The sequence below is a fragment of the Drosophila takahashii genome, chromosome 3L (genome assembly GCF_030179915.1).
Source record: "Drosophila takahashii strain IR98-3 E-12201 chromosome 3L, DtakHiC1v2, whole genome shotgun sequence".
Taxonomy (NCBI): domain Eukaryota; kingdom Metazoa; phylum Arthropoda; class Insecta; order Diptera; family Drosophilidae; genus Drosophila; species Drosophila takahashii.
The window spans coordinates 34557826-34582340 of record NC_091680.1 but is presented as its reverse complement, the minus strand read 5'-3'; the positions used below and the strand labels follow the sequence as shown (position 1 = coordinate 34582340).

General features: G+C 36.6%; 2 protein-coding genes across 9 annotated transcripts in view; one reads left to right on the top strand and one right to left on the bottom strand.

Moving 5' to 3' along the window:
• The window catches only part of LOC138912833 (uncharacterized), a 216800-nt gene that overhangs the window by 28358 nt on the left and 163927 nt on the right, over positions 1-24515 (top strand). Inside the window, exons 3-4 of one of the 7 annotated variants that reach the window (XR_011418393.1) lie at positions 8377-8764; positions 8823-10751. The exons of 3 other annotated variants lie outside the window; for them this stretch is intronic. Coding sequence is in view for 1 of the 4 variants with exons in the window: in XM_070214304.1 (XP_070070405.1) it covers positions 8377-8630 (254 nt within the window). In the remaining 3 variants the exon portion in view is untranslated. Of the gene's footprint in view, positions 1-8376; positions 10752-24515 lie in introns of those variants that run through there. 3 more of the 7 variants (XR_011418392.1, XR_011418396.1, XM_070214304.1) reach the window with 3 other exon arrangements.
• The window catches only part of l(3)80Fj (lethal (3) 80Fj), a 51200-nt gene that overhangs the window by 17589 nt on the left and 9096 nt on the right, over positions 1-24515 (bottom strand). The window contains exon 3 of one of the 2 annotated variants that reach the window (XM_044392557.2): positions 474-1438. In XM_044392557.2, coding sequence (XP_044248492.1) covers positions 474-1438 — 965 coding nt within the window. Of the gene's footprint in view, positions 1-473; positions 1439-12205; positions 12453-24515 lie in introns of those variants that run through there. The other variant, XM_070214296.1, reaches the window with a different exon arrangement.

Genomic DNA, 24515 nt, shown 5'->3' with positions numbered 1-24515 from the left:
TTATTATTTTTCCGATTATTCCTAAGGGAGCTACATGATATAGTTGTCCGTTCCGGCTTGTTCCAACATATATACTACTTGCAATAGAAGGAAGACTTTTGTGAAAGTTTCAAACCGATAGCATAAAAACTGAGAGACTAGTTTGCGTAGAAACGGATATGGCTAGATCGACTCGTCTAGAATATATATACTTAATGGGGTCGGAAACGTATATTTCACTGCGTTGCAATCTTCTGACTGAAATCATAATACCCTCTGCAAGGGTATAAAAATTGTAAAAATTTGTTCTGAGATTTGACCCCAAATTGATTCTCACGTTTTCCGTTGAATGAAAACCAACAATGTGTTACTTTTAAGTGTTACAACTAAACACAACTTCATAACTTTTTAGGCGTAAGCTTGGAATTAAAATGAACAATTAAAAATTGGTTTATCAATTCGCCCCCTCCTCACTTATAGATTAAATAAGTTACCTGTAAGATGTTTAGTCTATATTCAATGACATTAATTTTTCCATCGGATCCATTTAGCACAGAGAAAATGTGTTCTAATAGCTCTTTTACAATTTTCCAATCAGAGCATTTGGTGGATAAAAGCTTTAAGGATTCAAGTGACTCTCGCCGAGCGATGTCGCCTTTACTGTATAAATTTTGTATTAGAACTTTTCCAACTTTTTGAGCATAACGGCTGCAATCAAAGTTTAACATATCAAAAATTAATCCAATACTTTCAAGTGTATTTTCAGGGCTTCGTAATATCGACCTTTGCAAAGAGGGATATATATATGAATCAAATTCAGATTCGGTGAGCGATTCCAATAATGGACTGCAGGCTAGAATGAACGACTTATCAGGCTTGTGTTTGCATGAAATCATACTCTTAACGAAGTATTCCGATAGTTTTTCGGTATATTTTTTTAATATAACTGACTTATTGCTTTTTGATTCAAATTGAATCATGGCCATAAACATAATAGTAACATTGCTAGTTGCTTCCAGCTGAAATATTATGTCTAAGGTTTCGTCAAAAATTGTAGTATTATCCCATAACTCATACAATATTTTTGTTCTTGCTTCTGCAATTTTTTGGTTTGAAGATAATAGAGTAATTTGATAGAATAGCGACTGATATTCAATTATTTTTGTTTTTTCAGTTTTAAAAATATTAGAATTGTGGTCTGCTTGTTTCTGTAGTAAGCATATCCATCCCAATGCTATAACGGCCGATTTACAAGATTTTTGATGGGAAGTAGTAGCGAACTCTTTAAATAAAAGTGCTTTAAATACGTTTAACATATGTTCAATCGTTAAATCATGGTGAACTGTTGCAAGGTCGACAATAAGTTCTCTAACTATTCGTTGCGATGCAAGGTCCTTATATTTTGTAATAGTAGTTCCAATTACTTTGCAGATGCCTCGAACTATTGATGAATTTATACCTGCAAATAAAGATTAAATTATTAAAGATTATTGCAAGAAAGTGCAATGCAACACTCTAGGTTTTGTGTAGCAAACTTAGGTACGTAAGTGCATCTTTAAGGGGTTTGACACCATAAAAAATATTTATTAAAAATGTTTTGCCGACGTTGTTTAGTTCGTGTTTCTGGGTAGGGGAGAGTGGGGTAATTTCGTCAGCAGTTTTTCAAAGCTATTTTTTGTCCATCTTGAGACACGTTATCATATTTCTATTTTTATTGTTGAATGCGGTTAGCACCAAGCTTTAAAATGAGACATTCCCCTATTTTTTTAATTACCTTGGTGATTTATAAAAAATTAAAAAGTAAAACCAATATACTGAGGCAATCTCGCCACATAGGGGGGTAAAATCGCCACACCACTGGGACAATTTCGTCACCTGAAAAATGTAGGGAACTTTACGCCTGTAAGTATGCTACACTGATCAAGCGTACCATTTTTGTTGACGTCCTATATTGGTTGCTGCTGCTGATACTGTTCGTTAGCCAGCTCGTAAAATAAAAAAAATATGTACTTAAAATAGGTGCGAATTTACCCTAAGCATAGGGTGGCGAAATTTCCCCAGACAGTACTTTTTTAGAAATAATTATTTTTCTTCCGAAATTAGGTGCGAAGTTAAAAATCACTAACGCAGAAATGCACATTATAGCACTGTGTAATATATAAAAAATCGTGTATCTTATTCCTTTTGAATTGTGGCATACAGAAAAAATTTCGTCGAGAACTAAATGTAGCTTTTGAACTGTCAAAACACATTTAATATTATAGCTTAATTATCTTGGCCTTCTGTGAAAATAAAATGCATTTGTTGTGTCATGCCGTCTTGAGGGACTAAAACAAAAAAAATTATATATTTTTAAGACTTATGGATTCCGAGATATTGCAGGTGACGAAATTACCCCACTCTCCCCTACTTATTAAAATTTTTTATATAAAAATATTAAATAATAAAAATGTTATGGCCGAATTCCAAGATCGTCTTTTTTCGATGGTGACTTGCGGTGGACATCATATCCCAAGAACGGTTCATCTCGAATCAAAAATTCAAAAAAATTTCGTTAGTATTGCCTAGTTTTTGGACGAAGGATTTGTAAAAATTTTGATTACAAAAAAAATGGCGACGGTTTTAACAAAAAAAGGTACTTTTTCAAGGTATAAGATTTTCGATTTTTATGCTCTAAAAAAGGAAGTTTTCAAAATTTGAAAATCCTTCGTCCAAGGACTAGCTATTATTATAATAAATAAGTGGTCAAAATTTGGTGTTGATCGGATTAATAGTTTTTTAGTAATCGTGTCCACCGCAAAGGTAATTTCAAAAAAACAAGATTCTGAGATAATCGCATTTAAAGTTTCACGTTTGTAACGGCCGATGTGCAGGTAGTGCGCTATAGATAGCTACAATTTCGGTTCTAATGCTCCGATCGTTATGAATTTTTGTAAGAGTATTCTCAATCGTATATACTTCAAGAATATGCAATAAAAAAAATTCGATTTTTTCACCTATCACAACTGTATATAACCCCTTTAAGGGCCGGTTTCTCGAGTGCCGGCTAACATTTCTCGAACAGATAAAGTCCCTGCTAAGGCATTTTGGCTTTCTCGAGCAACAATGTGAGAGCTAACTTTGACAGGGACTCGGAGCCCCTGTTAAGCGTTTTCGACTCGATAGAAGATAAGAATAAGAAACGAAATCACAGCTGACTTTTCCTTTGAATTATACCCAAACAGCTGATGAAATAATCGAAGCACGCCATTTTTTTCCCTTCACAGCACAATTCTGTGCGTTAACAGCACTCTGTAATTGTTTCTCGTTCACATAAATTAAAGCAGTCGAGAAAGCGGATTTGCTTTTACAAACAGTTTATCTGGTATTTAAGTTTTCGAACAGATAGCTATCAGGGACTTCGACAGGGACTCGAGAAACCGGCCCTAAGTGCGTTTTTCTCGAAACCACGTTTCGAAAGTCCGTGTTCATCGGCATTTTTAAACGGCTCAACCGATCGTTTTCAAATTTGTCGCATATTTTTCTGCATAAAAAAAATCCCGCCCCCCGAGAAGCGTTTTTTTTTTTTAACTGTGACTTTGGAATATCGAAAAAAATTCTCAAAAATAAAAAGTTAAAAGAACGGCTTGCCATGGGCGGGTTTTTTTAATTCTTAAGCGAAATGTAAAAACAAAATGGAAATCCGATCATTTTTAGTGGAGGTACAGTGAACACCGCAAAACGCCTTAGTGTTCCAGCAATTGCTTTGCCACCGATATATTAGCCGATAGTGTCGGCTATAAAAATTAGTGGACAGTATTTAAATGACACTTAATAATATACTTTACTTTGAAACAGGTATCGTAAATAAAAGTAACTGTTATAGGATATGCTGTTTTGCACCCCACTTCGGCCGTTTCCATTAAATTAAAAACAAGAAAGGAAGTTAACTTCGGCCAGCCGACGTTTATATACCCTTGCAGGTATGCCTACCTAAAATGTTGTTTTTACTTTGTCAAAAATCAAAAAGCCTACTTTCTATAAAGTTTTTTCTATTATTTTGTTAATTACACTAGTTTACAGCCAAAATGCTCCCCAGCAATTGATGGCAAATTCTGTCAGGGTTGGACCCCTAGATCACGAAAATACTATTAACTTTTTTTTCGATGGCACAGTTTTTTTTTAAAGATGTTTTAAAGTTCAAAATGTTAAACTTCTAGCTTTTATAGTCTGTGAGATCTCAGCGTTCATACAGACAGACAGACGGACAGACAGACGGACAGACAGACGGACAGACAGACGAACAGACGGACATGGCTAGATCGACTCGGCTAGTGATCCTGATCAGGAATATATATACTTTGTGGGGTCGGAAACGCTTCCTTCTAGCTGTTACATACTTGGAACAAGGCTTAACCGGTAAATGCAATTGCGACACGTGCTCAATGAATGTTTAATGATTTGTTAATTGGATTTGGGCTTTTAAAAACACGGCTCCATGTCTTTGTGCGAACAAGTTTGCCGTCGCTCATCAATATTTATGCCGAGCATGAGCGGGCAAATGCCTCTGGGATCGGTGCTCGGGCCAAGGACTTAAGCCCCTGACGACGGTCTGACAGTGGTCCTTAATGATGGCCCTCTGTTATGCAAATGGGTGCGTGGCCACGGCCCAAACGCAAATGGGTCATACAGTGGAGCATCCATTGACAAGTCGAATATGCATAAGTAATTATGTATAAATTGTATTTATTAACAAGAATTCTGTGAACAAGGAAAAAGTTTTTTGATAAATATGTAACACAGACTACACAGCTGCCACTCATTGATTTGGCCAGAGATTGTGAATGGAATTGTTTCCCGTAATATAATAATACATTTGTCGATTATGAGTCTTATCAAAGTGGCTGAGTTCGACTCCCCCCCTCAATTATTCAGGATTTGCAATGGCTAACATGTGCTCAATCGTACTTATTATTAATTGCCTTGCATATGCGAACGCGACAAATGTTTTAATTATATTGAGAGTAGTGCTTTCGATACGGTTTGTCCCATATTCGACCGCCTACAGTCGGTCTCATGGGCTTCGAGCTTCGAGCAGGCCAGTGGGACAAGTCTGGTATCTGCGATCTCGTCAGCTGCCCCGCCCTCCGATCTCCGATCTCCACTTTCCGCCCCCCGGCTCTGGGTTTAGCTTCGCTCGTTACCAGACAGTCGGACTTACATATATCTGAGCCACAATCTGAACCCGAATCCGAATCCGAATGTTATACAAGCGGCTTGTCTGTCTGGAGCGTTGGTGTCACTCGGTGTTCTATTCATAGCCGACTTGATTCTAATTTAGCCTCTGATTCGCATGACGAATCTTTTCTTGGCACTTTCTTCAGTACGCCAATCAAGCGAAAAAGGTAAAAAGGTAGCAAATTTCGGCCTAAGGCGAATTCATTTGAAATTACATTCACAGCTGACCGAAAAATGGTCTGTACTTATTCGCAATGCAATGCCAAATAATGGGCGAACCGTGAACTAACATCCACAACCAAGTGTTTTGAGGCATGCCAAAAATGTTATTCGAAACAGATGGCAATTACTTTTACTTTTCGACAGAGAATGACACTTTAATTGCCTGCATTCGAGGAAAAACACGGGGATATTTATTTAAATCAAGAATTAAAACGTTTTTATATTTGGAATATTTTTAAAATCATTTTGGTTGCGGTGTTTTCATTTTAATAATTTACGATTAACAAAAGAAAATATTGACTTTTTATTAAACCAAAAGAAATAAAAAAAAATTAAAAAGATTCTGCACGGCTAAAATAAACTTGCGCTGCGTAGGAGGCCCAAGAATATGTGTGGAAAATCTCAACCTTCTAGCTTTTGTAGTTTCCGAGATCTCAGCGTTCATACAGACGGACAGACAGACAGACGGACAGACGGACAGACGGACAGACGGACAGACGGACAGACGGACAGACGGACAGACGGACAGACGGACAGACGGACAGACGGACAGACGGACAGACAGACAGACAGACGGACATGGCCTTACTAGCCTTGATCAGGAATATATATACTTTGTGGGGTCGGAAACGCTTCCTTCTAGCTGTTACATACTTTTGCACGAATACAATATACCCTTTTACTCTACGAGTAACGGGTATAAAGACCTAGCTTTCGTTTTATAGATCGTGTACTTCGTAGTTTTAGCGCAAGACGAGAAAAGATAATAATAAGTGTTGTACAGTGTTCGTTTTTGAGGTTTAACATTGGCACTGTTAAATTAACATGGTGCTGTTAACGCAACGCAGATGCTGCACAGCTGTTAGCAAACTTTACGTTATATTACAAACTGATAATAAACAATGAAATTTAGGCGTTCTGCTGCGAACATGCTCCCCCCGTTGAAGATGTCGGCTTTCAACCGGTTTGGTTTCGATTGGCAGAACGGCGATCCTTGCTATAACTCTCCTGACCAGTGCCTTTGCGGTGCGGATGACGACGACTCTTGAAACGCCGTCCCTTCCTGTGATGACGCTGTCCACTCTACCAAGGGGCCACTTGAGTGGCGGCGCATTGTCCTCCGTTATCAAGTCCAAGGTTCCGGGTTGGAGATGTTGCCCAGTTGTCTTCCATTTTCCACGCTCTTGAAGCACGGACAAGTAGGATGTACTCCCTCCACTTTCTCCAGAACGCTTGCTGCATTTGGCACACCTTTTGCCACCGACTGAGGTGACCTGCGCTTAGGTGGGTCATGTCAGGCTCGTCGATCGTTGCGTTCGCCCTGCCCCAGATAAAATGGCCAGGTGTAAGAATCTCCAAATCGTTAGGATGTTCTGAAATACAATAAAGAGGTCTTGAGTTGAGCGTTGCTGAGATTTGACAAATTAGGGTTCGAAGCTCGTTGAGTGGAAGAGTTGAGTTTCCAACGACGCGGTAAAAATGGTACTTTGCTGTTTTCACCGCGACCTCCCACAATCCAGCTTTTGAAAATCTCGCTTCTCTGTGGATCACATAGAAATAATTCGCGAAGTTCCTTCAGTTCGTTCCGAGCACCCAGAAAGTTCGTGGCGTTATCAGTCCATATTGAATGCGGTTTCCCTCGAAGGCTTATGAAGCGTTTCAATGCTGCGAGAAATGATGATGTCGATATGTCCTCCACCAATTCCAAATGAACTGCCTTCGTTGCAAAACATATGAAAATTGAGAAGTAGCATTTTTCTGGCGCTCGGTTCCTTACTTCCGATTTTGTGTAAAATGGAGCGCAAAAGTGAATGCCAGTTACATAAAATGTTGGGCTTGGCTGGACGCGCTCGGCTGGCAGAGGTTCCATTACTTGATCGATAAGTTTGGGCCGCTTTCGAAAGCGGCGTATGCATTTATTGATGATACTCGATACAGCTTTGAGCCCGGCAATGCACTATGGGAAAAAAGTCTATTTTTTTGGCATTAACTCTAGTTTTAGAGATACAATTTAGAAATTTTTTATATATACTATTAAGATAAAGCTGTAATTTCGGTTTTTGTTGCTTTTTGAATCGGACCATTGCTTTCATCCACCGCCCACGCCGCATATTCAAATTAATTGGCAGGGATTTAAAAAAATTTTGTATTTGTATTGGTAAGACAGTAAAATAATTTCAAATTACGTTAATTTTTAAAATTTGTCAAAAAAAAAAAATTTTTGACATGTACAAGAAAAGTGAAATATTATCTAATAGCAGATGCCAATTTTAGCTTTAATTGGGGTCCAGCTTCTTTATATTTGAGCCCTTTGCAGCCAGGATTTTCACTTGACTTGTCCCTTTCCATAAATTCAATTTTTAAGATTAATGAAAGCCACTTAGATTGTTTTTTTATTTAAAAAATATTTTTTTTTATGTTTATAAGTTGTTGTATTTAAGTCATTTTTTTGAAGAAACGTGCAAAAAGTTGCAAAAATGATTAGTTTTCCGATATTAAGGATACATTTGGTAATAACTTTGCGTTTATACCTTTTTGCAACTTTGTGCCATTTATAAGTTGTACACCACGGAACACAAACAAACTTGTTAGTTTTAAGCTAAAAAGATGCACATTTAAAACAGTTCACAGTTGGACAACAAGCCATAATAATCAAAACATGTAATCTAAGATACATTTATAAATACCTTTGCTACGATTTGACATGATCAGAAATAATAAACCATTTTGTTGCTCCACAAAATAAGCAAAGATTTTTCACTAATTACGCACACAACAAAGTCAATCGAAGAGCTGACTTTGTTCGCTTATCAACACTTTAGTGTTGTTAGTAAAAAATCTTTGATAACTGTTCCTGGCTAATTAAGGTATTTAAATTCACAAAATATATTTAATTTTTAAAAATAAATTGTAAAATAAGTTGATTTTATGCCAAAAAAATTTACTTTTTTCCCATAGTGCAATGGGCCAGTATCGTATCGACGAAAAGTTGCAAAGAGGAATTGAGGACCAGCATAAAGGAATGTGGTATGGTAGTGCGTGATTATTGCATCGGTAACTGGATGATGCTTAGGCAGCAAGATCGGATGCCTGGCCTCGTACTCGAGGTTCCTTCGTTGTCCAAAAACGGGCATAAGGACCGCAGCTTGCTACTAGGGGGCAGCGGGTTCCTTGTACTCCTCACCGAAACAAGATATGCATTCCGCCTTTGAGATCATCCGGATTGAGCAGTGCCTTCGGACTCGCTGAATAAGATGCTGCGCGCTTGATGAACTTGTTTACGTATGCAAAAATCCGTTGCATCTTTGTGAAGGAATTGCTGAATTTGCAGGACGCTTCCAAAGTGGTGATTCTAACAATTCAAGTGGCTTGCATCCTCTTAACAATATATCCGCCGGGTTTAGCTGCGACGGCACATGTTGCCAGAGCATTCCCTTAGTCCGCTGATGGATTTGAGCTACCCTGTTGAATACAAAAACGTTGAAGTTAGAAGGGGCTTCTCGTATCCAAGCAAGCGCTATTGTAGAGTCGCTCCAGCAGTGGTATTTGCGGACGAATTTGAATTCCTTGGCGATGTTTGACATAAGATCGGATAAAAGAAGCGCACGATTTTCGCAGCAAGTGGGAAGTTTCTTTCTTCGTCGAGAGCCAGCTGCTGCATTGCTTGAATTGCTAGAAAAGCAGCGGTCTTGGTGCCGTACGTTACGGTATCCAACGTGTATGTCCTTATTTCTTCATCGGGATGATCGACGAAATTGTATGAGAATATTAAAGAGTTTGGGTTGTATCTACGGGCCCTTATGTAGCAGATCATTTAGAGATACTCCTGACGTAGATTTGGCTGATCCGTCAAAAACCACACGCAATTTTGTCATAGAGCTATCAGGTTTCTCAACGCAATGATGCGGCAGATAGAATTGCGGGAAAACATGCTGCTTGGAAGCCAGTGACATATGACCCAACTCGATGTATTCGCGCATGAAAGCAGAGTACTTCAGTTTAATTTGAAGGTTTTTTGCCAGTTTGACTTCGAGCGCCTTGAAGTGTCTAATGCCTCTCCCATCTTTCCTAAATGTTGCGATCGAGCTTGCGTGAGATAATGTTAATGAGTAGTCCATCGGCCAGTTGAGGAATGGTTGACATGGTGCTGAGCGCCCGAAGGTGTGAGTTGATTTTGTCACTTAGACCGCGCAGAGCTTCTGAAGATCCCTTTTCAACATTTGCCAGTCCAAAAATAGCTCGAACACGGCCCTGAAAATGTAGCAACTTGTTATCAAAATGCTTTGTAAGTAACTCCAATGCCTTATTGTAATTTGCATCGGCAGGTTCCAAAGATTTGATTGTGCTTAAAGCCGCGCCATCCAAGCATGCGCGCACTGTTGTACATGGCAATGAAATCCGGCCAATCCTCGTAGCTGCCGCTAAACCTGGGCAATTGTAATTCTGGTAGCCGAGATTTGCGCTTGCTTAGTTGTGAGGGAAAATTGATATTGCCCTGGTAGGCAGGAAGTGTTGTTGAGTTAGCATCTGCGATGTGTGACTTCATAAAGGTGTACATGTGGCGTGTCAGCAAAGACTTTGCTTTCAAATAGAAAATTGCGAACTCGGAGCGTGCATTTGAAGAGAGCTCGAGCAGGTCCTTTCCAGTTTATCTTGCCACAATTTGAAGTCGTCCTTCATTTTATTGATTGTGTCTATACGAACTATTAAGTCAGCTTCATCGTAGGTGCTCAAGTCGCCGATGCCCATTGCCTTCAGTTGACGCTGAATGGATGCGCACTTGGCCTTGTAGAAGTCAATATCAGCCGACCCATCATCTTGATTGTTTGCGGGTGGCAAGTTGTCAGCATCTTTGGGCATCTTAGAGGTGGTTCACTGTAGCACGACTACGGATGCAAGAGATTTACCCTTGACACTTTCGAAAGTCAAATTTGGGCACAGAAAAACGCGATTACCGTTTTTTGGAGACGATTGTATGTGTGTGTGTTTGTGAGAAATGTGCCTGCCCAGCGGGAAAGTGAGAAGTTGCTTTTTGTGTTCTTGAAATTTCTGAGCGTTAAATGGGGGTGGGTTTCTGAGTAGCATCAATATCAGGCCACTTATGCGCTGTGTGATTTCCGTGGCACTACGATTATAATATTTTTTAACAAAAAAATCACCAACTTATAATATTCAAAAATCCTATGATTTACACCAAAACCAAAAGACTTGTTCTGACATTTATTTTTAATTTTTAGTAATTTTAAAATTTAATTTTAAAATTCGTAGAAAAAATATTAATAATTGTTAATCAAAAAAATTAAACTATATAACTATTATCATAATGTCTATAATGATAATATTAATTTATTTCACTCAACAATTTTCAAATTAAAAATGAATGTGGGATTCAACAAAATTATAGAGAAAAGCCACGGTAAGACGATTAAAATATTTGATAACATTTATCAAGGAATTAAATTAAATTGCGAAGAAAACTATTATTGTTTCTTACATTTCTAAACATTTTCTGTGAAATAAAATAATTTGATCGTCAGATCGTGGCCTAAGCCATTTTTAAGTGTTGTTAAAATATAAAAATTCGTGTTGGTGGTATTGATAACACGAAATGACTACGGTCCCTGAAACGTATTGTTTAAACGAAATATTTATTCGGCGCCAAAGTGTGACCCAACTTTACAACGAAATTTACACCAAATTTATGTGGAATTTATTTTGGTATTATCAAGAATATAATGCAGGGTCACATCATTTTTATATTTGTTGGAAAAAGTGGAAAAAAAGTGAAAATAGTTAATTTTAATCTAAAAAACAATAAAAAGGTAAGTGATAAAATAAATTTTGTCTTTTTATAATCTTTATTTCAGCGTTACAAAGGTTAGTACCACAGATATTTTCGCCATTAATAAATATACGCCTCCGGATGCTATCTTCAACACAAATTTTGCATTTCAGTGACACTTGAAATGTTTTTAATCTTTACCAGTGGTAAATGGTGTGAGGTGTTCATTAAATGGTTGTATAAATAGTACTTCAGTACTAACTTAGTTATTTAACTTAATCAAAATATTACATTTATTTCAGCCAGGCCGATTGAGACTTCTTGGGACCAGAAGTGTTGCGCCTGCGTTTGTCATATTTTATTTTTTCTTCTCATAGTTATACCCGTTACTCGTAGAGTAAAAGGGTATACTAGATTCGTGCAAAAGTATGTAACAGCTAGAAGGAAGCGTTTCCGACCCCATAAAGTATATATATTCTTGATCAGGGTCACTAGCCGAGTCGATCTAGCCATGTCCGTCTGTCCGTCTGTCCGTCTGTCCGTCTGTCTGTCTGTATGAACGCTGAGATCTCAGAAACTACAAAAGCTAGAAGGTTGAGATTTCCCACACATATTCTTTGGCTTCCTACGCAGCGCAAGTTTATTTTAGCCGAGCGCCACGCCCCCTCTAACGCCCACAATCGCCCACTAACGATTTTAAAATGGGTCCTGCGCCCACATCTTTAAAGATTTCCGAGAAGTATAAATGCAATTTTGTTGTGTATATTTATACCTATCGAAATGTAGAAGACATTTTTCAAATCGGACCATTCATTAAAAAGTTATACGCTTTATAAATTGTCAACATATATCTATCTCCCTCGCACTCCCTTTAGCTGAGTTACGATTATTAGCCGGGACACCAACCCGACACAGCGTTCGCACTTCCTTTAGCTGAGTGACGGGTATTAGATAGTCGGGACACGAACCCGACTATAGCGTTCTCTCTTGTTTTTAATATAGATACAACTGAACAGAGGGTAAATGATCGGCCATGGCAAACCAGGCATAATTTCTGGAGAGCTCCTTTAATTTTGTGCGGAGACGTAATAATGGTAATTACTCTTATTATTATTCCTGGTCTTACATTCATATCTTAATTATTTTTGATATTTTCAGAAGACAGACAAGACATGGATACATAAGAACAGCATTCGGCCAAGCAAAACGTGACAGGCACTGTTTGGGTTTGGGCACTGTTTGTGAATCGTCACTGTGAAGGAAGGAAGAAAAACAATTTTAAAAATTCCAAAACAATTCACAAAAACCTGATGAGTGTCCTAAAAATTAAGGACATAAGGTGTCTTTGGATCAAAAATGCATCGTAGAAGAAAATATTTTTATTTAATTTTTAAACGCTGTTCACAAATGAAGATTTTTAAACTTTGCTGTGACTTTGAAATTTTGAATGCGCCCACCTTCTCTTGTGGTTCAGTTAGATTTAATTTTCCAAAACGACCGTATAAAAGAGACGTGTAACTATTTAATTCCGAAAAGATTACCAAAATTGGTTGACCACTCTTGAAGATATATCCCAAAAGACGAAGAAAATTTGTGATTTTCTTAAATTAAAGATACCGCAAATACCAGAGCTGATGGACTATAGGCGTAGTGGCAACTTATGCTTAGAAAAGCCTAATTTATCGAAATAAAATGGTGGCAGGCCTGGACATCGACCCATGTCACATTTTGTCGGCCTGTGTAATCGAGTATTACTATAAAAGAGTAGATGTCGATTTGCGTTATGTTCCCCCAGCCCAAACCATAAGACCTAAAATTCTGGAAAAAATTGGGTCTGAAACGTGTGTTAGAGGAGGTGTGCACTAAGAAAGGATTTTTTAAAATTCGGCTCCTAAGGACTCCCAGGACTCTCGAAAAATGCAAAATTGGTTGATTAAAACATCAACCTATCCCACAGTTTTCAACCAAACAATTTGATATTTTTTTTTAAGGGGTTATATACCTTTTTGAGCGAAAAAAAATTGAGGGAACTTTGGATTTTTTTTCAGGTGTGTAGCAATTATTTTATGAAACTGAAGTTATTATTTATTGATAGTACATGCTTTTATCGAAACAACAAGCGTTTGATCTTGAAAATATATGAATAATTTACAAAGTTATGGCAATTCTCTCGGAACCCTTTTTTTTATAGCGGCTTGCGGTGACCACGATTGCACAAGAACTATTTGATCGATCTTCTTCATTTTTTTTTTAAATTATTCGTAATGATTGTGCCGAGTTCGTGAACGATTATTTTCAAAAATATTTGCTTTTTTCTGCATACAGTAACAATTTTTCCAAAAAGTTGATTTTTCGAGTACTAAAAATTTTATAAAAAAATTTTTTCTGCGAAATCAAAATTGACGCATAAAAACTGAATCGTTCACGAACTCGGCACAATCATTACGAATAATTTAAAAAAAAATTAAGAAGATCGATCAAATAGTTCTTGTGCAATCGTGGTCACCGCAAGCCGCTATAAAAAAAAGGGTTCCGAGAGAATTGCCATAACTTTGTAAATTGTTCATATATTTTCAAGATCAAACGCTTGTTGTTTCGATGAAAACATGTACTATCAATAAATATTAACTTCAGTTTCATAAAATAATTGCTACACACATGAAAAAAAATCCAAAGTTTCCTAAATTTTTTCGCTCAAAAAGGTATATAACCCCTTAAGCTCTGTTTGTGGAAATCTTCGAAAGCCCAGAAGATGAGCCCCAACCGACTTCTGGTTGGGGCACTTTATTAATTTTTCCGCACCGATTATGCGATCGCATCCGTTTTTGTTTTAAAGTTTGGAGCTATGCCATACAATTAGTAAGGTATTTTTTTTTTCTTTTGACCCACGGTTGATTTTATATGATCTTTTTTGTTTGCGGGGGTTGCGGGGGCTTTTCTGGCTTAGAAACACCTGATAAATAGTGTACTATTTGGATACCAGAACGGATTATCTAATGGATGCAATTCTAAGTCAAAGTATGTAGCCAACCCATAAAATGCATAAGGAACTTTTGTTTTGATTTTAAAAAAATGTTGGATTGGGTTTGGGGCTGTCCATATATTACGTAATCACAATTTCGGCGATTTTTGACCAAAAGTCGACCTAAAACCGAGGTCGTCCTAAAAATTCGAAAAATTTTCCTTTTGTACGGGTGGCTAGCCCTAAATATACGAAAAATCTCCATGGAAAATATTTTTACGGTTAGTTTTTTCAAAAAGGCAAATTTGCCCTATTTTTTTGGGCGAAATTTTATGACGCAATAAATGGATACATACATGTAAAACATGTTATGTACATGTGTGTGTAGTTGACAGGTCAAAACAAGTGAGTTAGAATGCGGTCGGCACACTCATACATTGACATTTTGTTTTAGATTTGTGTGAGTAAATTGCACCGGGCAGCTCATTAGTGTGTATGCGCAGACCGCTGTTCTACAGTGTACGTGAGAGGCAGAGGATGGGCAGAACAATTCCCTATGCTATAGGGCGCTGCCGACCGCTGGTTTAAAGACTAATTTATGTTAAGCATGCGAGGAAACGGCCCGAAGTATCCCAGCCACCAGCAAAAAAATACAAGTTTTTGTTTGTAAAACTTAGACCGCAAGAAAATAAGATGTGTACAGTGTTTGTACGTTGCTCAGCGCGATGGGACTGCACTAGCGCTGCACTAGAGCGTTAGACTCCAACTCGAGAGGCCGTGGGTTCGAACCCTCGGTAGTGACCTAATGTTTTTCTCAAGTAAGTTGTTTTTTCTCCTTATATATATCTCCTTAATTCTATTACAAGTCTTCGCCTCCTGTCCCCAAAGGCATCGTCCGATATAGCGACAATTCAACAAATAAATTATCTGAAACGATGCACTATAGGCTGAATGACCACTTTAGGTGGCCAAAAGTAATTTTTTGAAAGTCCTTAAAATTAGGATCCAATGATGTCATTCTGTTAGGATAACATCAGACTTTAATGTTACATACCAGAAATTTTAACAGAGACTCGCACTGTTAAGGTACAGGCTGTTAAAACAGCTGTTGGCAGTGACGGGCGCACGTGGATCAAATAATTTAATAAAAACAAGAACTTTTAAATTAATTCAAAGAGCAATTTAGAACGATTATAACAACCGGTGCTTTACGGCATCGAAAGAGAGTGGATTAAACTAATTATTTGTATATTTTAAGTGTTAAAATATAATGCGGTTTCTTAGCAATTGACAATTTATTTATACCCCTTTAACTTTTAACAAATCGAAATAAAAACTCATCTTTAAATAGACAAACAAAGAGAATGTGACCAAGTTTCACTTTAATATTTAAACGGGGTTGTGGGGATTTCGATTCTTGTCATATGAATGTAATTTGAAAGTCCACTTTTGCCCACTTTTTCCAAAATCTGTATTTAAAGTCCTCGACCTTAAACGGCAAAACACACGCAAAATTGGTGCACAAATATCAATTGTGAAGAAATTTTTAAAGAACGGTATACAGGTATCTTTCTAATTATATATTACTAATTAAACAAATTTTTAACGCCATCTTTTCAAAAGAATAACTTTGTTAAAAACTATTTTTGAATTTTTTGTGTTTCTTATATTGATTTTAATAATTAAAACTCGATTGCACTTAACAAAAAAATGGAAGTCACTCAATTTTTTTTTGGTAATTATATTCTTTTCATTATAAACAAAACAATAAAAAATATAATTTTTTAAATTTATTTTTGTCATAAAAAAAAATTTTTTTTTGAAAAAAGGCGTGAGCATGCTTATTTTTTCATAAAAAACATAAATTTAATATTATAAACGCAATTCAAAAAAAAAACTTTAAATTGTTGCTTCGTTTTTAAGTTATTAATTAAGGCCACAAAAAGTGGTCATCCAGCCTATGGTGCGATGTTCGTATGTGTGTGTGTGTATGTGTTGAGTCCAATTCCCAGGAAATATCAAGGCACACACACACACACAAACCCCCCCCCCCCCCCACCATTGAAAAATTAATAGAATTTTTTTGGTTTTATTTGGTTTTATTTTTATGGCGATTCGCCCTAGATTTGTTGCCTAGTAAACAATAAAATTTAGGCGTTCTGCTGCGAGCAGTAACCCTATTCAAAAAAATTGACAAGTAGGTCTAATTATACCCGTTACTCATAGAGTGAAAGAGTATATTGTATTCGTGCAAAAGTATGAACCAGGGAGAAGGAAGCGTTTCCGACCCTATAAAGTATATATATTCTTGATCAGGGTCATTAGCCGAGTCGATATATCTGTACGTCTGTCTGTCTGTCTGTCTGTCTGTCCGTATGAACGCTGAGATCTCGGAAACTATAACAGCTAGAAGATTGGCATTTTGCATGCATATTCTAGTAGTTCCTGCGCAGCGCAAGTTTATTTCAAAAAGGTGCCACGTCCCCTCTAACGCCCACAAGCCACAAGCTGTTGCCACAGCTTTGATGCTATTATGAAAATTGGAATTAATATGTATTTGTTTCGTCAATACCTATCGATTGGCCTAATAAAAGTTTGCCAAGCCCACTCTAACGCTCACAAACCCATTAAACGCTTAAACCTGGCTACCGCCTTTACAAATTTCCGAATTTCAATTTTAATTTGATCAAAATTGGACGACTATATCATATAGCTGCCATAGGAAAGATCGAAAAATTAATTGGAAAATAATTCGAAACAAATTATAGCTCCGTTGGTTTTTATAGTATTCTTTTCTACTCTAGGATTTGATTATACCCGTTACTCGTAGAGTAAAAGGGTATATTGTATTTGTGCAAAAGTATGTAACAGCTAAAAGGAAGCGTTTCCGACCCCATAAAGTATATATATTCTTGATCAGGATCACTAGCCGAGTCGATCTTGCCATGGCCGTCTGTCAGTCTGTCCGTATGAACGCTGAGATCTCAAAAACTACAAAAGCTAGAAGATTGAGATCTCCCACACATATTCTTGGGCTTCCCACGCAGCGCAAGTTTATTTCGGCCGAGCGCCGCGCCCCCTCTAACGCCCATAATCGCCGACTAACGATTCTAAAATGTGTCTGGCGCCCACACCTTTTAAGGCTTCCGAGAAGTATAAATGAAATTTTTTTGTGTATATTTATACCTACCGAAATGTAGAAGACATTTTTAAAATCGGACCATTCATTAAAAAGTTCTGCGCAATGAAAAAAATTGTATATATCCATATCCCTTGCACTCCCTTTAGCTGAGTGACGGGTATTAGATAGTCGGGACACCAACCCGACTATAGCGTTCTCTCTTTTTTTATCAATTTTATACACTACAAAATTGCATTTATACTTCTCGAAAATCTTTAAAGATTTGGGCGCAGGACACATTTTAAAATCGTTATTGGGCGATTTTGGGCGTTATAGGGGGCGTGGCGCTCGGCTGAAATAAACTTGCGTGCGTAGGAAGCCCAAGAATATGTGTGGGAAATCTCAACCTTCTAGCTTTTGTAGCACTTTTGCCCTTCGACCAGGCCGATCCCGTAGTCTTTACTTGGATGGTGATAGACTTAAGCGCGAGCAGAGAGTAACAAATCTCGGTGTTACCTTAGACCGCCGTCTATGCTGGAAGGGTCAGATTGACCGTGTCTGTGGGTCAGCGAGGACGAAACTGGACAAAATGGACTGGCTACTTCGCTCAGATAGCGGATTATCTCTTCAGGCCAAGGTGCGGCTCTTTAAAGCCATTGCTTTCCCTACCCTAAATTGGGGAATAACATGCTGGGGCCCCGCTTGCGACCCGTCGCTAAGAAGAGTTCAGACTTGCAACACAAAAGCACTACGGAGGATGCTTGGGGTGATGTGGCTTTCATTACGTCGAAAATAGCATTTTATTTCGTGACACAGGAGTACCAACAGTTACTGAGATGATAACTCAGTTATCGAATCGATACAGGGATCGGCTTCTGGTGCGTTCTAACCGCCTGGCTAGACGTCTAGACACCACTGGGCCGACGTCGTCTCCGCAGACGACACCCGGCGGACTTATGGATTCTCGGCCGTGATAGACATGGCCGACTTTTATAATATATATTAACCCAGATGAAGTAACATGCCCCACTGTGGCTCAACTACCCGCAAATTTCGGGATTCTTTTTCTTTAACTATATGACATCGACAAACATGAAAACAAGAACTATTTTCTTGTGAGGCGTGTTAATTAAAAATGTGCGTACTTCGGCTTATACCAAAAAGGACAGACGGACATGGCTAGATCGACTCGGATAGTGACCCTGATTAAGAATATATATACTTTATGGGGTCGGAAACGCTTCCTTCTAGCTGTTACATACTTTTGCACGAATACAATATACCCTTTACTCTACGAGTAACGGTGAACCAAGTGAATTTAACAGATGATTATTCACATCAAACTAATTTTGTTACATTTTATAGGTAGTTTCCAGTGCCATATTTATCCATTAAATTTAGTATTGTATACTAGTTTTAATTTGACAAAATAAATAAAATACATTTTATAATCAATATATATGGGCAATTCTCTGCTGTCGCACGCGACGTTGGTACGCTTTGCAGGTGAAAAAAACTGAAAAAAAGTCTTCCAGGACTTCTTTTCTTTTGGCACTAAGCTCAAATTAAAGGTCTTGATAAGCATTAAATTATGTGCTAGGGCTGACTTTGGGACATTTTTTGTTTTTAAGGTATTAAATACCCGTTACTCAGCTTAACAACTTTAATATTAATATCCCTTCTTGTATGTTTTTCGCGCGCCCCATTTCAAATAATTTTCATTTTGCTTTCACATATTCCAAATTAAAGTGACCAGCTTTTTTCCAGCACCAGCAGGAGTGTTGAACACGCGGCGACGGCGCCATCTATGGCACGGAATTGGTACTGTGGGCGCCACGGCTTTTTGCGGTTTCTGGGCGTTAGAGGGGGCGTGGCACCTTGATACAATAAACTTGCGCTGTGTAGGAAATCCCAACCTTCTAGGTTTTGTAATTTCCGAGATCTCAGCTTTCATACAGACAGACAGACAGACAGATGGACATAGCTAGATCGACTCGGCTAGTGATCCTGATCAAGAATATATATACTTTATGGCAGGGGTGCTCAAAACTGCCTTATGGCAGTGCAGTTACAAACACCATTAAAATTAAAACGCACGCACGCAAGTAACAAGTCACACACAGTAATGAAAAAGACAACAACACTTTGCATTGTGAGTTGAGGAGAAAAAAAAAGTTCAATGGAATTTGTTGTTGGCTTGGCTCGCTCTTATCTATTACGGATAGCGACAAAGAGGACTCGGGGTGTGCATAGGCAAGCATTGCAAGTGCATTGCCGTATGCTTAGTGCTATTACAAAAACAATTGTGCTCGTGTGCCATAGGACTGAGCACCCCTGCTTTATGGGGTCGGAAACGCCTCCTTCAAGCTGTTACATACTTTTGCACGAATACAATATACCCTTTTACTCTATGAGTAACGGGCATACAAATTCTGTACGCCGGAATACACGCGGTTTCCGAATGAAAAAAGAAGAGAACACTAGTCTAAATGACCAATTTTTTTGCAAAAAATCAAAATTTTCATGATAAAATATATTGAATTAACTTTAATATTCTTATAATATACTAGCAGGGTCTGTAGCCCGCAGCTTCGCCTGCGGAAATTATTTAAATTTAAAAAATTCCTAATTTTTATTCTATAAAGCGAGAAGATTTTATCAGAACTTTTTCCCTTGATATCCGTAAAAACAAAAATATTTTTTCCTTTGAAAACTACTTAAAAAAACATGAGTCTTTTTTAAATATTTTTAAAATTATTATGGATTGTTTGCATAAGTTAACAGATGGACAAAACAGAAACAAACAGATTCCTTTTTCGACACAAGTCCTTACACTAATTTTATTCAAAACATTAGTATTTTGTCTGCGTTGAGCATGTAGTAAAATTTCCAATCCATTGCCATTAAAGCCTAGAAACATTATTTGAAAAAAAAATTCTTTAAGAAAAAAATAGATAGGATACGAATTTGATTAAATTTACATGTTAAAAATATTAAACTCTTTTTCAATTTCGGAGAGTTTTGACTATTGCTGTCCCGCTCTTACCCAGATAAATTTATGCATTTTTTTGTAAAAATATGAATTTCAAAACAGTACTTTATCGAAAACAAAGCAAAAAACTGCCAAAATATGGATTATCACGCCGCGTTAAGTATGTAATTCAATTCCAAATCGATTAGCGTTTAAATCTGGAACAAAAAAACTTGTATTCTTAAAAAAAAATTGCTTTAAGTTTTACATAGCTCTCCAACAACCAATATAATAATTTTGATTAAGATTTAAAAAATTTGAGGGAATATTTTTAATTTAAGTTCGCCTTGAAATGTTACAACCGCTTCAAAATGTGATGGGATGTTTATCCTTCGACAGTTAAAAAAAAATTAATGTCTCCAATTCTTATTTTAAAAAAATGAATGCCAGAGATAGGATAATTTAAGGCTTATTTTTATTTCATCGGTCCCTTAAAACAAATCCTGTTGATATTGGCCTTGCTACCTCGTTCTACATTTTCTATTTCTATTTTTTAATTCTATTTTTTGTTTTTTAAAGATGCAATTGGAAGGTATCCACAGTAGACAACTATTATAAGGGAAACAAATATGCGGAGCAATGTTTTGCTTTATGTATTTGACTGATTTAAGAAAAGACATCAAGAAAGGCAATTCCAAATTACTGCATTTTATCATTGATATTTTGTTTCAGTATTTTTGTTTTCACATTAATTTTTCACCTTGATTATAATTATATTAATAATAGGGAAGGCAGGTGGCCGGGGAAGCCGTGAATCAAATTGTTTAAACGTTTGAATTTGTTTAAACAATATGAGGCACGTGTTTGAATATTTAATTTGTTTGAATATTTAATGTTCTTTTAATATTATCAATGCGATTTTAGGTCACAAAAATCGGTTACAAAATGTCTTATGTAAGTATGTTGTGGAAATGTAAATGAAATATTCTTTAAGCAAAAGGATATCAGTATTATCTTGAATTTGAATTTGAGCGAATCTCAATTCCTTAGTCAGCTGCAATGCACACACACAAACGTACACACGCATATATGTATCTAATGGCTGTGTGTGTAAAATACGCATTTTTTGGATATATTTATTTTGTGCGTGTGTGTGTGCATTAGGGTGGACTTTTTTAAGGTCAACTGAGCTCTGCATCTTAAATGTTAGGTTTCTGTGTGCAATAAATTTATGCGAAAACAGAAAAATTTTATTTCATCGTTTATGCGGTGCGCAATGGCCCAAAAGTTTCGCTAAAAATTAAGTGTAAAACTAGGAATTTACACCATTCCATTTCTTGTCAGATTATAACAATTTTTTGGTTGCGCTCGAATAAAAGAGTCAAGTAGAAATTTATTTCATGAATATTAACAGTTGGACGTAGCCTAGCCTGTAGAACTTCTGTGTCCCGACAAAAAGGCCCGAGTTCGATCCCCGACCCTCCATTTTTTTTTGTGACTCACAATAAAATAGAGATTCTATTTTACAATTTTGAAGATTAACTATTACTTTTGCGTTCGCCAATAAAAATTTTCGTCAAAGAAATGCTGGCTTAGGATACAACGATATTGACTATTATTTTTCAGGGACCGTAATACTTATAAGTTAAAAGCTGAAAGTCATTGATTAGTCGTTATTATTGTTATTTTTAAGTTGTAATTGTCTCACAACGATTTGAATTTTATCAGCGACTTCATCGCTTTTTAAATAGCTCGGGAAAGTGATTAAGATACTTTTTAAAATACTGTCAAAGTATAAAATCAAGTCTACGGCATCTAGATGAATCTGAAAAATGCGTAATAAACTTTAAAGCTAAACTTTTAAGCGACTAAAACTAATTATTTTTTACTTTTTCTTTCTTTTATGGATTAAGGATACAAAAAAGCCATATATGAAGGGGTGAGAGCATGGCCTTAGAAATTTCATACAAAATAAGTCCACCCTAGTGTACATAGCAGAGCAAATCATTGTTTGTTTTTGTTTTTTACAGATCCAAAGTTTGTCGAAAACTCAACATTTGAAAACTAATAAATAGTTTGCTTATCGGGCTTTTGCATTTTAAAAAACAAAAGCAATTTTAAGGAAAATTTCGACTGTAAAATTCAGCTTAATGGGATTTCTGTAAGGTCTACCGATATTTTAAAATTTAACGTTTACTTAAGATTTGCGATATAATCGATTTTTTTTGGCTGTGGTATTTTCATTTTCCCCTTGCGCGATCACACTTAAATTGCGACAGCAGGACATACATATGTACATACATACATGCGCCAGCAGAACATACATACAAACATATGGGGACGCGTGACGTCACATCAGATTAGCCAAATTTGAAAATATTGGGGACCTGGTTAAGGATGCTGAATCTCCAAGAAATTTAAATGCAACAGAGAAATGGCAAAAGAAAGAATTAAAAAAAAAAAAACAAATTGAATTTTGGGGCACTTTGGGGTCGTTTTTTGTTCTAAAAAGTACCCCTTACGCGGCTCCTAATTATTTTAGTAATTACTGTGATTTTTCTAGACTTTTAGGTCAATCCGTTCTGGGTGGAATTTGCTACCGACCGTTTTTTAATCAAGACAAATATTGATATAGATTGTTCAACTACAAACAATCGATAATCTTAAGTTGAATATTTGCAAGTCTGGAGTTTTGCTAGGGCCGCCAAGTTCGTTGACCGATCAGCTGCTTGCAAGCAAAAAGAAGCGGAAAATAGTTAATTAAGTTTGACAATTAGCTTTTTTAAATTTTGTGCAACAATTTGAATTAAAAAACAAGAAAGGAAGCTAGCTTCGGCCAGCCGAAGCTTATATACCCTTGCAGATCATTCCTATTAATTAACAAATCGCAAAAATGTTCAATTTTCTAATATTTCTCATTAATTTTCCGATCGTTCCTATGGCAGCTATATGATATAGTCGTCCGATTTTGATAAAATTAAAATTGAAATTCGGAAATATTTAAAAAGAGTCATATCCTAGAGTAGAAGATAATACAATAAAAACCAAAGAAGCTAGAATTTAGTTCCTATTACTTTTCCATTAATTTACCGATCGTTCCTATGGCAGCTATATGATATAGTAGTCCGATTTTTAAAATAATTAATTCGAAATTCAGAAATATTTAAAAAATAACATCCCCAAAAGTAGAAGGTAATATTTCAAAAAACACCGAAGCTAGAATTTTTTAAAGTTTTTTTTTCCGATCGTTCCTATGGGAGCTATAAGATATAGTTGTCCGATCCGGTCGGTTCCGACATATATACTACCTGCAATAGAAAGAAGACTTTTGCGAAAGTTTTGTCCCGATAGCTCAAAAACTGAGAGACTAGTTTGCGTAGAAACAGACAGACGGACATGGCTAGATCGACTCGTCTTGTGATGCTGATCAAGAATATATATACTTTATGGGGTCGGAAACGTCTCCTTCACTGCGTTGCAAACTTCTGAGTGAAATCATAATACCCTCTGCAAGGGTATAAAAATGGATAATATTGCTTTTTTTTATTATTTTTATATTGTTAAGGGGTATATACCTTTTTGACCGAAAAAATTGAGGGAACTTTGGATATTTTTCAGGTGTGTAGCATTTATCTTATGGCACTGAAGCTATTATTTATTATTAGTACATGTTTTTTCGAAACAACAATATGAATAATTTACGAAGTTATGGCAATTCTCTCGGAAACCTTTTTTTTTATAGCGGCTTGCGGTGACCACGATGGAATTCCAGCAGGTCAACCGAAATCAAAAAACCAAAAAAATGTTATTAGTATTCGTGAACGATTATTTTTAAGAATATTTGGTTTTTTCTGCGTACAGTAACAATTTTTCCAAAAAGTTAATTTTTCGAGTAATAAAAATTTTATTAAAAAATTTTTTTCTGCGAAATCAAAATCGACGCATAAAAACTGAAACTCGGCACAATCATTACGAATAATTTGAAAAAAAATCGATCAAATAGTTCTTGTGCAATCGTGGTCACAGCGAAGGCACTTTTGGAAAAACACGACTTTGAGATAATCGCATCAAAGTTTTACGTTGAGTATCTGCAACTATTTAAGTCTAGCGCCTAAAAACGCTGTTTTCCTATCAAATTATTATTCGGATCTCTATGAAAATTTGGGAAAATGTTCTCTAGGGGATATACTTTGGGATTCTACAAAAAAATTTTTTTCGTTTTTTTGAAAAAAAAGGTACAGTTGCGAAAAAAATAATAGCA